The 20,656-nt window shown below is 40.3% G+C and overlaps 1 protein-coding gene across 2 annotated transcripts in view; it reads left to right on the plus strand.

Annotated features, from left to right (window-relative positions):
* Nucleotides 1-7,334: 7,334 nt before the first annotated feature.
* Nucleotides 7,335-20,656, plus strand: part of SELL (selectin L) — a 354,075-nt gene continuing 340,753 nt past the window's right edge. For both annotated transcript variants that reach the window (XM_073592840.1, XM_073592841.1), the window contains exon 1: nt 7,335-7,463. In XM_073592840.1, the coding sequence (XP_073448941.1) occupies nt 7,461-7,463 (3 nt within the window). In that variant the 5' untranslated portion in view covers nt 7,335-7,460. The remainder of the gene's footprint in view (nt 7,464-20,656) is intronic.

Here is a 20,656-nt window from a genome sequence, read left to right on the forward strand (position 1 = left end):
GATTAAAGCAGCATAAACCAGCAAAGAGGCGGCACCAACCAACCCAGTTTCATGTCTTTTGTCTCTTGTAGGGGGGCTGGGTGAGCTTTGGTGACCTTAATAAATCAATAATAACTGAAAAACAAAAGGAGATAGAATGGAGAGTAAAACTGCACAAATCAGTACAAACGTGGCACTAACCAGCCAGCCCTGTTTTGTGTCTTTTGGCTGTTGTAGGGGGATGGGTGACCTTTGGTGACCTTTAATAAATCATTAGTAACTGAAAACTAAAAGAAGATAGAATGGAGATTTAAATAGCACAAACCAGCACAAATGTGTCACTAACCAACCAGCCCGTTTTCAAGTCTTTTGGTTATTGTAGGGGGCTGGGTGAGGTCATCAGCTGAAAAAAAAAAGAATTGCTAATATCTTAAAAATAAAAGCAGCACAATTTTAAATTTGTATGGCACAAAACAACACAAACCTAGTACTAACAAATGGTATATTTGCTTTTAAGATTTAATAACATGGGGTGAAATGTGGGTGGGGTTTGATCAAAATAAAATCAGCTGTTATAACTAAAAAAACATCACAGCACAAATTTAAATATTAGCAGTACAAACCAGCACAAACGTGGCACTAACCAACCAGCCTAGTTGCCTGTCTTTTTGGCTGTTGTAGGGGGGCTGGATGACCTTTGGTGATCTTTAATAAATCATAATAACACAAAAACTATAAAAGATAGAACAGAGATTTAAACAGCACAAACCAGCACAAATGTGGCACTCAGCAACCAGCCCAGTTTCGTGTTTCTTGGCTGCTGTAGGGGGGCTGAGTGACCTTTATTAACTCATTAATAATGCAAAAATGGTAAAAGATAGAACAGAGATTTAAATGGCACAAACCAGCACAAACGTGGCATTAACCAATCAGTCTGGTTTCATGTCTTTTGGCTGTTGTAGGGGGGCTGGGTGACCTTTGGTGATCTTTAATAAATCATTAATAACACAAAAACTATAAAAGATAGAACAGAGATTTAAACAGCACAAACCAACACAAATGTGTCACTCAGCAACCAGCCCAGTTTCATGTCTCTTGGCTGTTGTAGGGGGGCTGAGTGACCTTTATTAACTCATTAATAATGCAAAAATGGTAAAAGATAGAACAGAGATTTAAATGGCGCAAACCAGCATAAATGTGGCACTAACCAACCAGTCTGGTTTCATGTCTTTTGGCTGTTGTAGGGGGGCTGGGTGATGTCATCGTCTGGAAAAAACCTAATATCTAAAAAATAAAAGCAGCACAAATTTAAATTTGTATGGCACAAAACAGCATAAACATAGCACTAACAAATGGTATATATGTTTTTTTGGCTTAATAACATGGGGTGCAATGTGGGTGGGGATTGATCAAATAAAAACAAGCTATAATAACTTAAAAACCATAGCAACACAAATAAAAATTGTAGCAGCACAAACATAGCACTAACCAACCAGCCCAGTTTTGTGTCTTTTGGCTGTTATAGGGGGGCTGGGTGATCTCATCATCTAGAAAAATAAAATTGCTAATATCTTAGAAATAAAAGCAGCACAAATGTACATTTTTACGGCACCAAAGAGCACAAAAGTAGCACTAAAGAATCACAATTGAGTTTTTATTTGTGCTGATTGTAGGGGCCAGCTTTGCTGAGCTGTATAAGTCTCCATACCCACTGGGCTTAAAAAAACAAAACACTTATATAGATTGTTTTTGTACGCATTTAGCGTTTTTCTTTCGGAAAGCTCCAATCAACAACGCAAACCAGAACGTTTTTTTTCCTATCTCTATACACTGTGCTTAAAATATGCTTCTAAAACGTTCTAATGTGCATGGACACATAAGATAACATTGAGCTGCTTCTACAGGGAAAACAGAAAACTCCTGTAGAATCAGCGTTCTTTAAAGTGTTACTAAAAAAAACAATTTAAATAAAATAAAAAACATCTTATACTTACCTGCTCTGTGCAGTTGTATTGCACAGAGCAGCCCCAATCCTCCTCAGCAGGGCTCATTGGCTCCTCCTCTTCTTTGTTTGTCCCCATAGCAAGCCATTTGCTATAAAGGCATACAGTGTCTGTGCGCTCCCAAGCTGTGTGTCTATGGAGCTGCACTCCCCACTTCCTCCTCACTGCATTTGATTGACAGCAGAAGAAATAGAAATAGAAAACGTTTTTTTACATTAATGCAAGGACTTTGATAATGTCATCAATCTTCTGCAGGCAGTTGGATTCTCTGATCAGAGTGCACCAGTGGAACTTTATAGCAAGTCAGAAGATGAAAGGCTGCAGCAGGGGGCCCATTTGCGTTTGGCAGCCAAGAACCGCATGGACACCAGTATTTACAGGATTATGTTATCTCTTATGCCGCGTACACACGAGCGGACTTTCCGGCAGACTTGGTCCGGCGGACCGGACTCCGTCGGACAAGTCGATCGGGTGTGGGCTCCAGCGGACTTTTATTTCCCAAAAGTTTGACGGACCTAGAAACAAAACATGTTTCAAATATTTCCGACGGACTTGAGTTCGGTCGAAAAATCCGCTCGTCTGTCTGCTAGTCCGACGGACTAAAACTGACGCTAGGGCAGCTATTGGCTACTGGCTATCAACTTCCTTAATTTAGTCCGGTCGTACGTCATCACGTACGAATCCTTCAGATTTTGGTGTGATCGTGTATAGGCAAGTCCATTCGTTAGGAAAGTCCGTCGGAAGTCCGCCAAAAGTCCGTCAGATAGGCCGTCGGACCAGTCCGGTCAAAAAGTCCGCTTGTGTGTACGTGGCATTAGTCTCACTTTTAACCTAGGAAGTAGATGCTGACCCTTGTTAGTGCCTAGACCAAGCTGACACCATCCCACTGATGAGAAAAGCAGACAGGAATATTCTCAAAAGAAGAGCTGTGTTCTCAGTGAGAGGTAATAAACACCTATACATTTTATTCTTACACGTTACATACCATGCATGCCCTTACAAAGTAAAAAAAACAGTCCTTTTTTGAAAAAAATTGGATTGATGCCTGCACGTGGTCAGATGATTAAAATAAGCGAGCACATACCTCCCAACATTTTGAGATAGGAATGAGGAACACCTATTAACAAACATATGTAGACATAAGAAACGTCCCCTGTCACACCCCTTTTATGGAGAATTAACCAAAAATAAGGTTATTTAAATCCAAGTGCTTTTTTTTACCACTACTATTCCTTTATATTGGCTTGCAAAATGTACAAAAGCAGCAATTTAGAAATTGGATGAAAGGTTTAGCACTGGGAAACACTTTTTGAAAGATAAAAAGTGCATTTTATACACAACTATATAGATCAGACCAAAATGAGGGACAAATGAGGAGGAAAGAGGGACAGAGGGACATTTCTCCAAATCAGGGACAGTCCCTCGAAATCAGGGACAGTTGGGAGCTATGAGTGAGCGCACTCATTCAGTGACCTAAATGAACGTTCACTTTGCAAAACTTTTGCCAGAGGGTGTGCGCTCACTGCACGGCGAGGGACCCGATGCGCGTGGTCGGCGGGCACGATCGCTGCTAGTAACGCAAGATCGTGTGCACGAGAGTCAGCATGGGGATTTGTGTGTGTAAACACACAAATCCCTGTTCAGCAAAGAGAGACATATCGTTTGTTCCTACTAAGTAGGAACAACGATATGTCTCCTCCCCCAGTCAGTCCTATCCCCTCACAGTTAGAACACACCTAGGGAACACACAGGAGGAGCCCCGATCCTCCTCAGCAGGGCTCATTGGCTCCTCCTCTTCTTTGTGTGTCCCCATAGCAAGCCATTTGCTATGCAGGCATACAGTGCCTGCGCGCTCCCAAGCTGTGTGTCTATGGAGCTGCGCTCCCCACTTCCTCCTCACTGCATCTGATTGACAGCAGCAGAAATAGAAATAGAAAATGTTTTTTTTACCTTAATGCAAGGACTTTGATAATTTCATCAGTCTTCTGCAGAGGAGGATGAACTCTCTACTCCTTTATTCATCTCCATGAATGCTCTGTTTTCAGCATTTTGCATTTATTTTCCTTCTATACTAAGCTACAGTATGCCAATTGAAGGAGAGTGAGAAATGTTTTTTTTACATACAACAATTTAGTAATAATATTTATGAATACGTCATTGTAGATGAAGTAATAGTGAAGAAATGCTCAAAAGCAGAACAGAACACTATGAGCAACCTGTTTTATAAAGCTGCAAGGATTTAGATTTATTGGAGATTTATGGGAAATGTTGTTCCATGCTCCATCTACATTTGTCTGAAATATCTGACACTCAACCTGCTTCCATTTACAAAGGTCGGTGCCACAGAATAAATATTAGCATCCAGAGAAAAAGACCAATGAATCCTGGATACAGTGCCGGCCCAAGACATGGTGCTGCCTGGGACCAAGAATGAAATGCTGCCCCCCCCCCAAAAAAAAAAATCCAGTATATATACCATAGTTTGCGTAAACCAATCTATATATGCTTATTGGGATTTTTAAAAAAATTTTTTACCAAAAATATGTAGCAGAATGCATGTTGCCGTAAATTTATGAAGACATTTAATTATTAATGTTTTATATCAGAAAGTAAAAATGTTGTTTGTTTTTCAACATTTTCAGTCTTTTTTTTGGTTTATAGCGCAAACAATAAAAAAAACCCAGTGGTTTTCAAATACCACCCAAAGAAAGCTCTATTTTGTGTGAAAAAAATGATATAAATGTTATTTCGGTACAGCGCTGCATGACCGCGCAATTGTCAGTCAAAGTATTGCAGTGCCAAAAAGCAAAAAATGGCCTGGTCATGAAGAGGGAGGGGTGGGGGGTAAATCTTTGGGAGGGCAAGTAGTTAATAAACACCACAAGGCTCAGATCCCCACCTAAAGTCTGCTATTGAACAATAAAAGGAGCAGCAACATACTGTTTAGTCATCAGCGCTGCTCGCTGCTTATTGAATATCGACTCAATATGCTGCCATTCACTCTCACAGTCTGAGTGCTGCTGCCCAGGAGGTTACATGAAGCTGATATCAAGACAGATACAGATATTCATGCTAGCTGTAGATGCAAAAACTTTTTTTTTTTTTTTTTTAAAGAAATGTACAATTGTATTAATTTTTTTTTTTTTTTTAATAACAACCTTTTTAGCTTTAACAGTCTGTACTGAATATGCTACAGATTCCACAATTGCATTGAAAAGGCCTTTTCTTCTGAGTGCACAATTCTTTTTCCCTCCATCGATTTCCCCTATAATGATCACCCTACTTACTTATTAACTTACTATTTTGTCACCGTTGTCACGGCCGGGCACAGCCGCACAGGCAGCTCTCCTCAGCCCTTCCTTCCCTCACGCTGTGATGCTGGAGATGGAAGATGGAAGACGGTGGGCGGAGCAATTGATTGGCGCGGAGGCTGAGCGCTGTGAATGCTGGGGCGGCCGTGGCCTCTGACGTCACTGGTTGATAGGCGCCGGGCGGCAGGAGATTCTAACAACCAGTGCAGGAGACAGCGCACGCCGCACAGTGCACAGCACAGCCTCCGCTCTGCTCCGAGTCCTCAGAGTCTCTTGTTGACTGATGATCCTGGATTCCTGGCTGGCGGTAACTTCTTGCCGGCCTAGCTGCCGCGGCCACCCCTGTTAAATGCCGCCTGGAGCCATGGTCCCATTGGGTCCCATGGTAGGGCCGGCCCTGCCTGGATGACAGCGATATGAAGGCAGATGTCATTATACTCACTTCACTACTAGATTTTTTTTCTCCTAACCCCTTTGTAAATAATAAACTTCTGTTGTATCATTATAATGGAACTCTCACATTTCCAGTGCCTGAAATTGTGTATTGATATAATGTTTACATGTATTTCATTATTTTTTTTTTAAAGTGTGTTCATATTGTACAGTATAACGCCAATTCCTAATAATAAAATTATTCAGAACATTAACTGCTATGAATTTGAATATTTCTGTTTATAATTCATGACAAGTGAAAGCCCAAAATGAAAATTCAACTTTTGCAGTGTACAGATTAGCAGCAGATGTTCTTTATACTTCATGTACTGGAGGTTATGGACCACCAATCTCTTGTGGTTTTTTCCACTTACATATATGTCTGTGATCTGCACCACTACTTCCTACACAATGAGAATGATTTCTAAAGAAACAGAAGCTGTTCTCTTTGTAAAGTGCACTCAGTTTGAATACTCATTCATATGTTAGTAAACATAACTTCAACGTATTCACTAATATTCAGTTTGCAAAATAATTCACTCCTCTAAGTCAACACTCTCTGCTCCTCAGGTCCAGGACAAGGGGTGGGCAGGAGGGGTGGCTGCTGGGCACGGTAATATCATGTGGGGGGGGGGGGGGGCACCGCCAGGAGATTGTGGATGGGGGGATTTGTGTTAGGAGGAATTGGGGAGGGGGCAGAAGGGGGTACGATTTTTTCTAACAGGGACATTTGGGGGTGTGTGCTAGGAGTGATGATTCAGGGGGATTTGTGTTGGAAGGGGGATGGTAGAAGAGGATTTGTGCTAGGATGGTTGATTTGGGGGGTATGTGCTAGAGGAGGTGATACTTAGATAATTTGTGCTAGGAGATTTAGGAGTTTTGTTTGGGGGGGGGGGGGGAAATTCGTGCTAGCAGGGATGATTGGGGGATATTTGTGCTAGGGGGGGATTTGGAGCGGGGAGGAGAGAATGTGTATTCTGAGGGGAAATTTGAGGGGTGGAGGATTTTTGCTAGGAGGGGGTGATTTTTTTTTGGGGGGGGGGGCGGGCATTTGTGCTGGGGGATTTGGGGAATGGAGGGGGCTGAGATTTGTGCTGGCTGGGGGCTGTATTGAGAATGTGTACTGGGAGGAGGGGGGATTTATGCTTAGGTGGTAATTATGCAGATTAGTGCCCAGTATTTTTTTTGGGGGGAGGGGGATTTTTGCTGACACATAATGCTCATACATCTTGGGGGGGTCACAGTTTGGCATGTTCGCCCTGGGCTCTAGGTGACCTTGTCCCGGCACTGCCTTTAGTAAATCAATCCCAGTGAAACCCGCAAAAGCTGTCTCTCCTGCTCATTATATTGTTCTGAAAAGATGCCACTCTGATAGATTCTTTCAAAATTTCTCATTTTGCATATCCACAATTTTGATGTATTTTCACAAATGCCTGTTTTGTTTTTTCATCTTATTGCATTTCTTTGCAACCGTGAATATTCTGTTGGAGATGACATTATTTAAAAAGCCATTTCTGTCACTGCTTGACTTGGGTTTGCAAGAGGTTAAAGAAATGTTATCACATTTCCTATAGTATAAAGAAGCATATTGAAAGGAGACCGGTGGAAATTTCACAACTCTGTGACTACAGGAAGCACAATCAAAACTATTATACAGTGAAGTGTAACGCTAACATTACAAAAAATCACTTGCTTCTCAGGTTTCATAAAGGGCTGTACTAGATGCAAAATCGTGATGGTAAGTACACACTTTCCATAAAATAGTTTTAATTTTTTTTTACTTTTTAAACCATCTAGGTCATACAATTGAAATTGAAAGATAAACATCTCTAGGACAATGATAGGAAATAAAAGAAAATTACTTGAAAATCTACCTTATAGAAAATACTATTTTTTTATTGTAAGTTAAAACTTGTTATTATAGGTAGTTTCTTGCACAGAATGGTACATATTTTGTAGACTTCTAGAAGTACAGTATATCCCAAAAACAAAAATGCAATGTATGGCTGTTTTCCATTCATATATATTTGGCTTGCATTTGAGACCAGTTTGAGATGATTTTGAAGTGCTTCTGACCTAGTTCTAATCTGCTTTTGCACACCCATTGGACTTGTATTGCGGAGAAAAGCAGTTCTTAGGCAAACAAGTGCCTATGTGCACAAGTCCTAAATATCATGTGTGACCTTCATGCACTTACTTTCGTGGTTCTGTACGTTTCACAATAATTTTTTCATTGGGAAATATTGATGAAGTAAGCATGCAACAGCTAAACATTTTTTTGGAGGCCAGGAAATGAAAGGATTGAGTTGCTTCTTGCTAAGTGATAAGCCCTCCAGTGATTGTAGTTGCACATCTTTTTCTTTTTTGTATATCATTTTTACAATTTGATGCATAAGTTGTAGATTTTTTATGGTTCTTCAGGTAGGACTCTTCTCTCTGAAAACAAATTATTTTCAAAGTCCAATAAAACTACACTTGAATTTGAAAACGTAGAAAAGGTCACATGGAATCCTACATATTGGGATAATTGCACATGTATACAGTATTTAAATTACATATGTGATAAAAGTCCCCTTAGAAAAACAAAAATTATTTTCAGCTACTCTGTTTTATATGGACCTTCCTCAACGCATAACCAACAGAGTGACACCAATTTTTTCATTTGCATATTTGCAACTTCCTGTGTCACTTGGTAAAATCCAAAGGAAAAGCCGCACACTAATGCCCCTTACACACGGTCGGATTTTCCGAAGGAAAATGTGCGATCGGAGCGTGTTGTTGGAAAATTCGACCATGTGTGGGCTCCATCGGACTTTTTCCATCGGATTTTCTGACACACAAAGTTTGAAAGCATGCTATAAAATTTTCCGACAACAAAATCCGATCCTTTAAATTCCGATCGTGTGTAGACAAATCCGACGGACAAAGTGCCACGCATGCTCAGAATAAATTAAGAGATGAAAGCAATTGGCTATTGCCAGTTTATAGTCCCGACGTAAGTGTTTTACGTCACCGCGTTCGGAACGATCGGATTTTCCGACAACTTTGTGTGATTGTGTGTATGCAAGACAAGTTTGAGCCAACATCCGTCGGAAAAAATCCATGGATTTTGTTGTCGGAATGTCCGATCAATGTCCGATCGTGTGTACGGGGCATTAGAATATCTGTGAAGACATCACTGTTTTTCTTTTGGATTATACCTAGATACTGTATGTCTAGAGGAGTGACGGACTTCAAGCCACAACCTGATTCCAGCATATGAGGGGAGCAATTGGAGGGTTGGAGTGTTGGAATTTTCTTTGATTCTACAGTATTTCCTGTGTCACTAGTTTTTTTGGGCTATGAAAGGTCATAATCACACTGCTAAAGTCCTCCAGGACCCAGTGCTAATATATGTCACAGCACTGCAGTGCAATAGAAACTGATTGGCTCAAGAAACTAACCCATTTTGGGAAACTGGGACAATTGCATCAACAATTTACACAAATGCACAAGATCAATCACGATTAAAAAGACTGCAATTAAAATATTTACAAGGTGGCAGTGGCGTCGCTAGGGCATGGCTTTTGGGGCTATAGCCCCGAATCTGGGGCCCATAGCCCCGAGTCTCTGCAGGGGACCCCAAGGAGAGGAGAGGCTCTCTGGGAACCCTGATGTAAGTTGGGGGCTCTCTGGGGACCCTGATTTTAAGGAGGAGGCTCTCTGGGGACCCTGATTTAAGGAGGAAGCTCTCTGGGGACCCTAATGTAAGGGGGGCTCTCTGGGAACCCTGATGTAAGTGGGGGGGCTCTCTGGGGACCCTGATGCAAGGGGGAGGCTCTCTGGGGACTTTGATGTAAGGAGGAGGCTCTCTGGGGACCCTGGTGTAAGGGGGGGGCTCTTTGGGGACCCTGATGTAAGGGGGGGGGCTCTCTGGGGACCCTCATGTAAGGAGGGTCTTTCTGGGGACCCTGATGTAAGTGGGGGGCTCTCTGGGGATATATACACACACACGTATATTACTGTATATACATGTGTATGCCCGCCCAAGCGTATGACTTTCTTTACTACGCTGCTATGGGCTCTAGCCCCAGATCTTTTGTAGACCTAGCAATGCCCCTGCAAGGTGGTGTTATACTCCAGTTAAAATTCATGCCATTTTCCCTGATACTTCTCAGAAATGCTTCAGAGGTTGCAATTCCACAGGTTCCTTCTCACACATTTTTTGGAATTGTGAAAGGGTTATTCAGATATTGAAGCAACTAGAAAAATTTCATTCCAGAATTTCAGATATTAGTATAAACCTCACTCTTCATAACTGTCTCCTATTTTCCCCTATCATTGGACTTTCCATCCATAATATGAGACTGATACACACAATATGTGTTGCAATACACTGGTTGATAGCATACCATTGGAAATCCTCTTCAGTCCCTCTAACACACTTGAAAACCAGAATCAACAATATTAATCTTATGGAAAAAATATTCCACACACTACAGAATACTAACCATTTTTACATTAAAAAATGGGACCCATGGCTTAACCCTTTCATGACTAAGCCTAATTTTGAAATTTGGTGTTTACAAGTTAAAATCTGTATTTTTTGCTAGAAAATTACTTAGAGCTTCCAAACATTATATATATATATTTTTTAGCAGAGAACCTAGAGAATAAAATGGCGATTGTTGCAATATTTTATATCACACGGTATTTGTGCAGCGGTGTTTTAAACAAAAATTTTTGGGAAAAGGGACACTTTCATGAATTTTAAAAAACCAAACAGTAAAGTTACCCCAATTTTTTTGTATAATGTGAAAGATTATGTTACGCCGAGTAAATAGATACCAAACATGTCACGCTTTATAATTGCACGCACTCGTGGAATGGCGACAAACTACAGTACCTAAAAATCACCATAGGCGACGCTTTACATTTTTTTTATGGTTACTAGGTTAGAGTTACAGAGGAGGTCTAGTGCTAGAATTATTGCTCTCGCTCTGACGATCGTGGCGATACCTCACTTGTGTGATTTGAACACCATTTACATATGCTTTTAGCTGCATCGGTTGTTATACCAGGAAAGCTGATCGCCCGCTCTACAAAACAGTACCGGGATGATGCCTGCAGCTGCGGGCATCATTCCGGTATAACCCCGGAAAGCCGAGTACGCACATCTGCGTACGCTCGGCGGGAAGGGGTTTTTAACCATGCCAATCTCTTTTTCAACAGTGATTAACTTTATCAAATAATGGTGATCGAAGAGCAATATAATGTATATATATTTTTTTAAATATATTTCTATGAATAATCACACAATATATTTTGTTAATTTTCATGTATAAATTACCTTTATTGTACTTTTTATGGCTACACACGGTCGGATTTTCCGACAGAAAATGTGTGATAGGGCCTTGTTGCCGGAAATTCCGACCGTGTGTAGGCTCCATCACACATTTTCCATCAGATTTTCCGACACACAAAGTTTGAGAGCAGGCTATAAAATTTTCCGACAACAAAATCCGTTGTCGGAAATTCCGATCGTTACACAAATCTGACGGACAAAGTGCCACGCATGCTCAGAATAAATTAAGAGACGAAAGCAATTGGTTATTGCCTGTTTATAGTCCCGACGTACGTGTTTTACGTCACCGTGTTCGGAACGATCGGATTTTCCGACAACTTTGTGCGACCGTGTGTATGCAAGACAAGTTTGAGCCAACATCCGTCGGAAAAAATCCATGGATTTTGTTGTCGGAATGTCCGATCAATGTCCGATCGTGTGTACGCGGCATATCTTCTGTGCAGAGCATTGTACCAGTCAACTGAGAACATAAATGGTGTGTGGGGAAATAACATGAAAAGAGGTGTCAGATAGTCACACTAGCAGTATTTTTTTACATTTTATAGTTTTAAAGGCATGCTTAAACAGTTTTTTCATATTTGCCAGAAGTTACGCTTTAAAGGGTCAGTCCACACAAAAGTGATATTTTGGTTATAGGTAGAGCCTTGTAAGCTGAGTTAACCCCTGGCACCTCGAATACTCCAACAGCAAGATCTCCCTGTCAAAAAGTATGACTCTGTCTCTGTCACCGGGGTGTTCCATTTGCTCCTATTGTATTTCCCGCTGTATAAAATAAATATAAACATTTAACAGGGAGAGTGGACCTCATCACGACTACAGCAAGAGTGCAAATCCAGGACTGCAAGCAAACTAATAAAGCCAATAAACAATATAAGAAACTGTCAGGTGGTTTAACCCTCTAAGCACCTACCAAAAACTGAAATAGATTTTTGGTGGACCGACTCTTTAGTAACTTATAGTAAGAAAATTTTATTAGGAAAATTTCTGATTTGTGTCAGTGTACCTGTGAACACAAAATAAGAAACATCTAGATTAGGACTGACACATTAGGGGGATAAAATAACAAATAATATAACCTTAAAGAAGATCTATCATTATGCACTTTTATTTTACTTTATTTTATTTAACTTCCCTGGGGACCAAGTTGATATAGCACTTTAGAACTAGGTTTTGTTCAAATCTAGCACTGTGTGTCAATTAGGGCTGCTTTTACACATCCACAATCTGTAATCAGCATTGGTATACACGGCACCGGTCTCACAATGCTGATTGCTCATTCAGAAATAGTGAAAGCTCACACATCGCCGTAGCGCTCTGTGATCCATCAGCTGGGCTGTGTATGTGTCTGATCTATTACTATCAGTATCTGCTTGTTCACTCATATCTGCTTGAACACACACAGGGCAGATACTTTACACAGATCCAAAGCTCTAAATGATGTTTTACTATTATGAATGAACAAGCAGCACTACCTGTTCATTCATAATAGTGCCAGATCACTCACCACATACAGGAACTCTTCTAGTTTGTGCTTCAAAAGGCGGTGGAGCTACAGCCAGCATATTGAGATTGGTTTAGGGAACAAAAGGGCAACCAATCAAAATGGGACCAAATGAAAGAAGAGAAAAAAGCTGAACTCAAAAAAATTGTATTTAAATATATTCATCAATAGCCACAATGGACATAAACCCACTTTGTGTGCACTAAATGCTTTTTCTAACATGGTTATTGCTAAGTAAAGGTAGCAGTGACATCATCACTGTGCTGTACATAGCCTGTGCAGAGAGCAGAGCTGTGGGAGGGGCACAGTAGGCTCCACCCATTACAGGCTGCCTGCAGGAAACTACAGGAGGGGGTGGAGTTAAGGCCAGTCACCCTGCACAAGGAGAGAAAGCATCAGCAACCAGTCTTTATTACAGGAAGCTCCTAAACAATGACAATTTCTGCACATATCTAGCAGAAATACACAAGTGATTGTTTAGTCTAGGTGTGCAGAGATAAGGAATAATACTTACCCTGTCCCTTGGTGTAGCATGCTCCAGAGGTGTTCTTTTCTAACCAAAGCTTTGTGTGCGGTCCCTTGCCATCATCATTTACAATGCAGGGTGATTAACCCTACATTATTCCTGGAGGAGGCAAACATACAACTTTGGCTGAGAGCGCCTTAGGGAGGCATATACATCTTCAGTAAATATTCCCTACCCAGCCAGGTGTGTCAGAGTGCGTGATTTTATTTGCAGAATTGTGGGCACAGGAACTGGGGACCCGAGAAACAGCAGATCCTTCAGGGCTAAGCACTACACACACACCGGTCAGTTTATTAGGTACACCTGTTCAATTGCTTGGTAACACAAATTGCTAATCAGCCGATCACATGACAGCAACTCAATGCATTTAGGCATCTAGAGGTGGTGAAGATGACATTATGAAGTTCAAACCGAGCATCAGAATGGGGAAGAAAGGGGATTTAAGTGACTTTGAACATGGCATGGTTGTTGGTGCCAGACAGGCTGATCTGATTATTTAAGAAACTGCTGATCTACTGGGATTTCCATGCACAACCATCTCTAGAGTTTACAGAGAAAAAAGAGAAAATATCCAGTGAGCGGCAGTTGTTGTGTGTTTACAAGCAATGTATGCAGAATACCAACTCTGAACTTGAACCTTGAAGCAGATGGGCTACAGCAGCAGAAGACCACACTGGGTGCCACTCCTGTCAGCTAAGAACAGAAAACTGAGGCTACAATTCGCACAGGCTCACCAAAATTGGACAATAGAAGATTGGAAAAACATTTCCTGCTCTGATGAGTCTCAATTTCATCTGCGACTTTCAGATGGTAGGGTCAGATTTAGGCGTAAACAACATGAAAACATGGATCCATCCTGCCTTGTTTCAACCGTTCAGGCTGGCGGTGGTGGTGTATTAGTGTGGGGGATATTTTCTTGTCAAACCTTAGTACCAATTGAGCATCGTTTAAACGCCACGGCCTACCTGAGTATTGTTGCTGACCATGTCCATCCCTTTATGACTACAATGTACCCATCTTCTGACGGCTCCTTCCAGCAGGATAATGCACCATGTCACAAAGCTCAAATCATCTCAAACTGGTTTCTTGAACATGACAATTAGTTTACTGTACTCCAATGGCCTCCACAGGCACTCAATCCAATAGAGCACCTTTGGGATGTGGTGGAATGGGAGGTTCACATCATGGATGTGCAGCTGACAAATCTGCAGCAACTGCGTGATGCTATCATGTCAATATGGACCAAAATCCCTGAGGAACATTTCCAACACCTTGTTGAATCTATGCCACAAAGAATTAAGGCAGTTCTGAAGGCAAAACTCGATACTAGAAAGGCATACCTAATAAAGTGACAGGTGAGTATATAGTTGAGGGGTCATTTAATAGTCTAGGGGCTCTTTACTAGACATGGCTGCAGTGCCTTGGGATGCCTTTTATTGTAGATGATATCAGCTGTAGCCTCAAAGATATTGGACAATACTATACAGAAATATATAGTTCTCCTGCTGCTGTGCACTGGATAGTTGATGTAACGTTACCTGTGGTTCTTTCACAGCCAACTTTAAATTGTTATGCAATTATGATCTCTCCTGCACCCACAAAGGCACACCCTTTGCTAGTATCTTAGAATCTTAGTTAAAAAAAAAACACTGAAATGAGGTTGCACAATTATATATCCCAGAATATGCCGATTTGCTAACTTATCTATTCTACAGTCATCCGATTACATCTTTTTCACAGCTCACACTTAGGTGTTTTTAATTACTAATAGTGAAACTATGGTTCTAATGAATTACAATAAAAAAAGTGCAACGCTCAAAAATAAAGACTGTGTGATATGTGTCATAAAGTGCAATTATTATCATCAAAAATGTACATTAGTAGTCCATATATATAAAAAATTATAGTGCCAGTTCATAAAAATGTTAACACATCTCCACCAAGTGACATTTAAGTCTTTATGAAGCCTCCAATGAGATTCCTCTGTGTGTCCCACCACCAATCCAATGCACTCACCAGAACATATAGCTGCACAAATTATAGGCAGCAGCTGGGCTCAATGGCATCATCCAAAAACCAACATTCTGACCTTGAGGATGGTCCCTTTAAGGAGATAACCCTCTGGAGATGACAACGGCCAGACTGTTTCACCATTAAAACCAACAGATAGATAGCAGGACTATGGCTGCTCCCCAAAATTAGAGCCAAAAAGAGTATATATAGTGCAGTACTTAGTGCATATATGAGACCAATAAAAATTAACGTGATTGTGTCAATAGTAAAATGAGAAAACACACCACAGTGTGCACCACCACCAATCCAATGCACTCACCAGTCCAGATGGCTGCACAAAATGTGAATAGCAAATAAGAGCAGTAGAAATCATCATATCGCAGCAATTCACCCTTTAAGGAAATGATCCTTTCATAATTTAATTGCACCTTCCGGGCCATTATCCCATGTCAACACCCAGGTGGATGGCAAGACTGTAGGGAGCAAGTGCTAACCAAAACATAGCCTCTAATTATCCTATGCACTGACTAGGACTGGATCCAGGACAATTCTCCGCAGAGAATTACCTGTGTGATGATCTGATGATAAAGGCACAAAGGGGTACTAGTGAAAAAAGTCCAGCATGCACCGCACAATTGAGCTCTATCAAGTGTCCTGGATCCAGTCTTAGCCAGTGCCTGATCTGGGATGATTGGAGGCTCTGTTTTGGTGAGCACTTGTTCCATACAGTCTTGCAATCTACATGGGTATTGCGACGGGATAATGGCCTGGAAGGTGCCATTATGAGAGGACCATTTCCTTAAAAGGACCACCCTAAAAGGGTTAATCGCTGCAATCTGGTGATTTATACTGTGCTTATTTGCTGTTCACATTTTGTGCAGCCATTTGGTCTGGTAAGTGCAAGGGTCTTCAAACTATGGCCCTCCAGTTGTTCAAGAACTACAATTCCCATCATGCCTAGCCATGTCTGTGAATGTCAGAGTTTTACAATGCCTCATGGGATGTGTAGTTCCGCAACAGCTGGAGGGCCGTAGTTTGAGGATCCCTGGGTAAGTGCAATGGATTGGTGGTGGTGCATACTGTGGAGTTTTTACACATTTTACTTTTGACACAATCACGTTCATTTTTTATATAAATAAAGTGATGCGCTCGTAATATCTCAAGGATATCCTACTACTTCAATGTGCTGACAAGACACATCCTAAAGTGAATACATTGTTACAAACTTTTTCAAAACAAACTCAGTGATTCCACATACAAATATAAATACAATGTGTTTAAAATTATCTAGTGTGATTTCCTTATTGAAGACCTCCCGGTATATAAATCCAAAATAATTTAACACTGTTCTTGTGAATAGTGATGAAATAAAGTGAAAAAATTATAAAATTATAAAAATATAAAAATTATAATTGTGTGAGTTCCAATACACCTCAAATAAAATAGTGATTGGTTCACTGATTAGAAGCAAAAATGATACTTTCTATATGTGTTAAAACAGGTCTTTGTGAGTCAAGATGAATCAGCAGTAGATAGGCTTAATCCCTTTCATCCGCCGGCTTGGATCATTTACTCTCCGCTTCTATTGCTTTCCCCCATATGAAATACAAAAGTGGGAAAAAAAAACATTGCGCACATATCATCTAGTATATGTATGTAGCAGAGACCCCAATAGATTCACTCACATGATGTTTGAATTATAGATCGCATTTCTCAAGTACTATGGTCAGTTAATCACTCGCCTCCGTGCTCCTCCGCGTTGCTGCTATAAGGCTCACTGCAGGCTGCACACTGACAAGAGTGTCACAGGCTCCTTCTCCCCACGCGTATCATCACTAGGCACGTGACTTTTTCACCCTTGAAAAAGTCATGTGCCTAGTAACGATACGCGTGGGGAGAAGGAGCCTGTGACGCTCTTGTCAGTGTGCAGCCTGCAGTGAGCCTTATAGCAGCAGCACGGAGGAGCACAGGGGCAAGTGATTAACTGACCATAATACTTGAGAAATGCGATCTATAATTCAAACATCATGTGAGTGAATCTATTGGGGTCTCTGCTACATACATATACTAGATGATATGTGCGCAATGGTTTTTTTCCCACTTTTGTATTTCATATGGGGGAAAGCAATGGAAGCGGAGAGTAAATGATCCAAGCCGGCGGATGAAAGGGATTAAGCCTATCTACTGCTGATTCATCTTGACTCACAAAGCCCTGTTTTAACACGTATAGGAGGTATCATTTTTGCTTCTAATCAGTGAACCAATCACTATTATATTTGAGGTGTATTGGAACTCACACAATTATAATTTTTATATTTTTACAATTTCATAATTTTTTCACTTTATTTCATCACTATTCTCAAGAACAGTGTTAAATTACTTTGGATTTATATCCCGGGAGGTCTTCAATAAGGAAATCACACTAGATAATTTTAAACACCTTGTATTAATAGTTGTATGTGGAATCACTGCGTTTGTTTTGAAAAAGTTTGTAACAATGTATTCACTTTAGGATGTGTCTTGTCAGCACATTGAAGTAGTAGGATATCCTTGAGATATTACGAGCGCATCACTTTATTTATATATTCATTTACAAGTGGGGTGTCACTGACTGATTGCAGCTGTAGTATCTGGATATTTGGAGTTTTATTTGCATTTATTATTCTATCTCTATTTATTCTCACATGGTCTATAGTTTTATATTTTCACTTCAGCGCTTATAGTATTATATCACTTATATTCACATTCATTTTTTACTGATCGTATATATTCTCTAATTATTACACTATATACATGCTTTTTAACTCTATTTTTGGGGAGCATCTGATCCACATAGTCCTGCCATCCATCTGTTGGATTTAATGGTGAACCAGTCTGGCTGTTGTCATCTCCAGAGGGTTACCTCCTTAAAGAGACTATCCTCAAAGTTATAATGTTGGTTTTTGGATGATGCTATTGAGGCCAGTTGCTGTCTATAATTTGTACAGCCATATGTTTTGGTGAGTGCATTGGATTGGTGGTGGGACACATTGAAGAGTTCATAAAGACTTACAGTATATGTTACTTGGTGGAGATGTGTTAACATTTTTATGAACTGTCACTATCATTTTTTTATATATATGGACTACTAATTTATATTTTTGATGATAATAATTGCACTTTATGACACATATCACAGTTTGTATTTTTTAGGGCTGAACTTTTTCATTGTATTTTATAGTAAAGGTTTGAGCATATTTATCTTTAGTGCTAACAGCCATTTTTCCCACAAAGACCCAGCTGCTCTTTTATATTTAAATGGTTCAAATGAATATGATACCTGGAGTTATGTGAACTCCTATATTGTTCAAAAATCACATGCTTAGGCATGCTTTCTCTTTAAAAAGTGAAATGAAATGTGACATGCTTTTTACAAACTTATAGTAAAACTAAAGGCCCTGTTTGTTGTTTCTTTTTTGCTGTCTGTGCCCAGGCATGTACTGGCCATCGGGACTACCGGGAGTTTCCTGGTGGGCCGATGGCTCAGTGGGCCGGTTTCAGTGACAGCCTGCCAAAGTAATGGCTGTGCTGCTGTAGCAGTGATGCAATGTAGCAATGTTCCTGCATGACTTTAGCCCTCCCACTTCACGCAGTGATGTGAGAAGGAGAAGAAAAATACAGTGGAGAATAAGTGAAATAATAAAAGAGGCGAGTGAGGAGTTAGCGTATATTTTCAATTATAACTGTATTCTTTCTTTATGACACCTGCCATTGAACGGAGTGTAACTTACACATGTCATTCTAAAGGTGTCTGTAATGTTGAAATGCTTCTTTTTCTCTAAATAAAAAGTTTTTAAAAAAAAAAAGCAGATTACACTTAGAGTAGAATGTTTTTACTTATTTTTTTTGTGCAATTGCGTATAGTGTATATACTGTTTTTGTGCGTATTTGCAAAATTAAAGTGGGCCGGTCTGGATGAAGTCCAGGGCCAAATTTTTGTTCCAGTCCAGCCCTGTCTGTGCCCCATTGGGGAAATTTCCCTTCACTTCCTGTTCCATAGCTGAACATCTGGAATATTATTGTTCTGAAGACAACCCAAAATTTGGGATTTTTCTTTACTTTCACTTTCCGTGATAATGATAAATACAACAAATAAAAAGAGTGAATCCCCCCAATGTAGATTCAGACAGCTATGACATTCTGACAGGTGGTCTCCACTCTCTATATAAAAAAAAATACTTTAAAGTATATGTAAACCTTTACCTTGTAAAACAACACATTCAGTTTAAAATAGAAATAAAAGATCAAACATTTGTTTATTCATATTAAAAAAACAAAACATTATAAATACCCCCCCCCCCCTGATCACATTACCTCTGTTCTTAACTGCATAAGGATCTTAGAGAGCTGGGGGAGGAGAAGCAGCATTACACTGGTCTTCCCAGTGAATGGCTGTACAAGGTGACAGGGTGGCAGGACAAGTCAGATCTTTGGAGGAGAGCAGGCTGAGTTTTTAGCATGGCTAGAAAACTGATCACACTGTGCCCTCTTGCCTAGTCTGGTCAGTTTTGAATATTAAAGCAGAGGGACTGGCAGGAACACCAGGGATTTCACACAAAGGAAGCAATCTAAAGAGAACAGGATACATTTTCATGCAAGCACATGGTACAGCAGGCACTTATCAGGAATATGAAATTTTGGTTGACATATAGTTTTACTTTAAAAATGGTGTGAGAGTGCATGTATGAACAGGCTGTTAAGAAGAACAATTGTTTTACATAGGGAAAAACAAATCTATAGTCTTCAAGCTTTAGTAAAGATTGCCTTTGCATTTCATTTGTTCCTAAGCACATCCTATTTATAGTATTATGAATAGATTGGAAGGTTCAATTTCTCACTGGGGGATTTTGGAGAGATTGGAGGTGTTGGTTACAGCTGCCCTGCCCTATAAAAAACACACACCAGTTCTGGGTTTGCTTTTCACAAGAAGCATTGCCTGATGTGAATGATGCCTCGCACAAAAGAGCTCTCAGAAGACCTACAATTAAGAATTGTTGACTTGCATAAAGCTGGAAAGGCTTATAAAAGTATCTCCAAAAGCCTTGCTGTTCATCAGTCCACAGTAAGACAAATTGTCTATAAATGGAGAAAGTTTAACACTGCTGCTACTCTCCCTAGGAGTGGGCTTCCTGTAAAGATGACTGCAAGAGCAGAGCGCAGACTGCTCAATGAGGTGAAGAAGAGGCGAAGAAGAGGTGAAGAAGAATCCTAGAGTGTCAGCTAAAGACTTACAAAAGTCTCTGGCATATGCTAACATACCTGTTAGTGAATCTACGATACGTAAAACACTAAACAAGAATGGATTTCATGGGAGGATACCACAGAGGAAGCCACTGCTGTCCAAAAAGAACATTGCTGCACGTTTACAGTTTGCACAAGAGCACCTGGATGTTCCACAGCAGTACTGGCAAAATATTCTGTGGACAGATGAAACCAAAGTTGAGTTGTTTGGAAGAAACACACAACACTATGTGTGGAGAAAAAGAGGTACAGCACACCAACATCAAA

The sequence above is a fragment of the Aquarana catesbeiana genome, linkage group LG07, assembly GCF_042186555.1.
Source record: "Aquarana catesbeiana isolate 2022-GZ linkage group LG07, ASM4218655v1, whole genome shotgun sequence".
NCBI classification, from domain to species: Eukaryota; Metazoa; Chordata; class Amphibia; order Anura; family Ranidae; genus Aquarana; species Aquarana catesbeiana.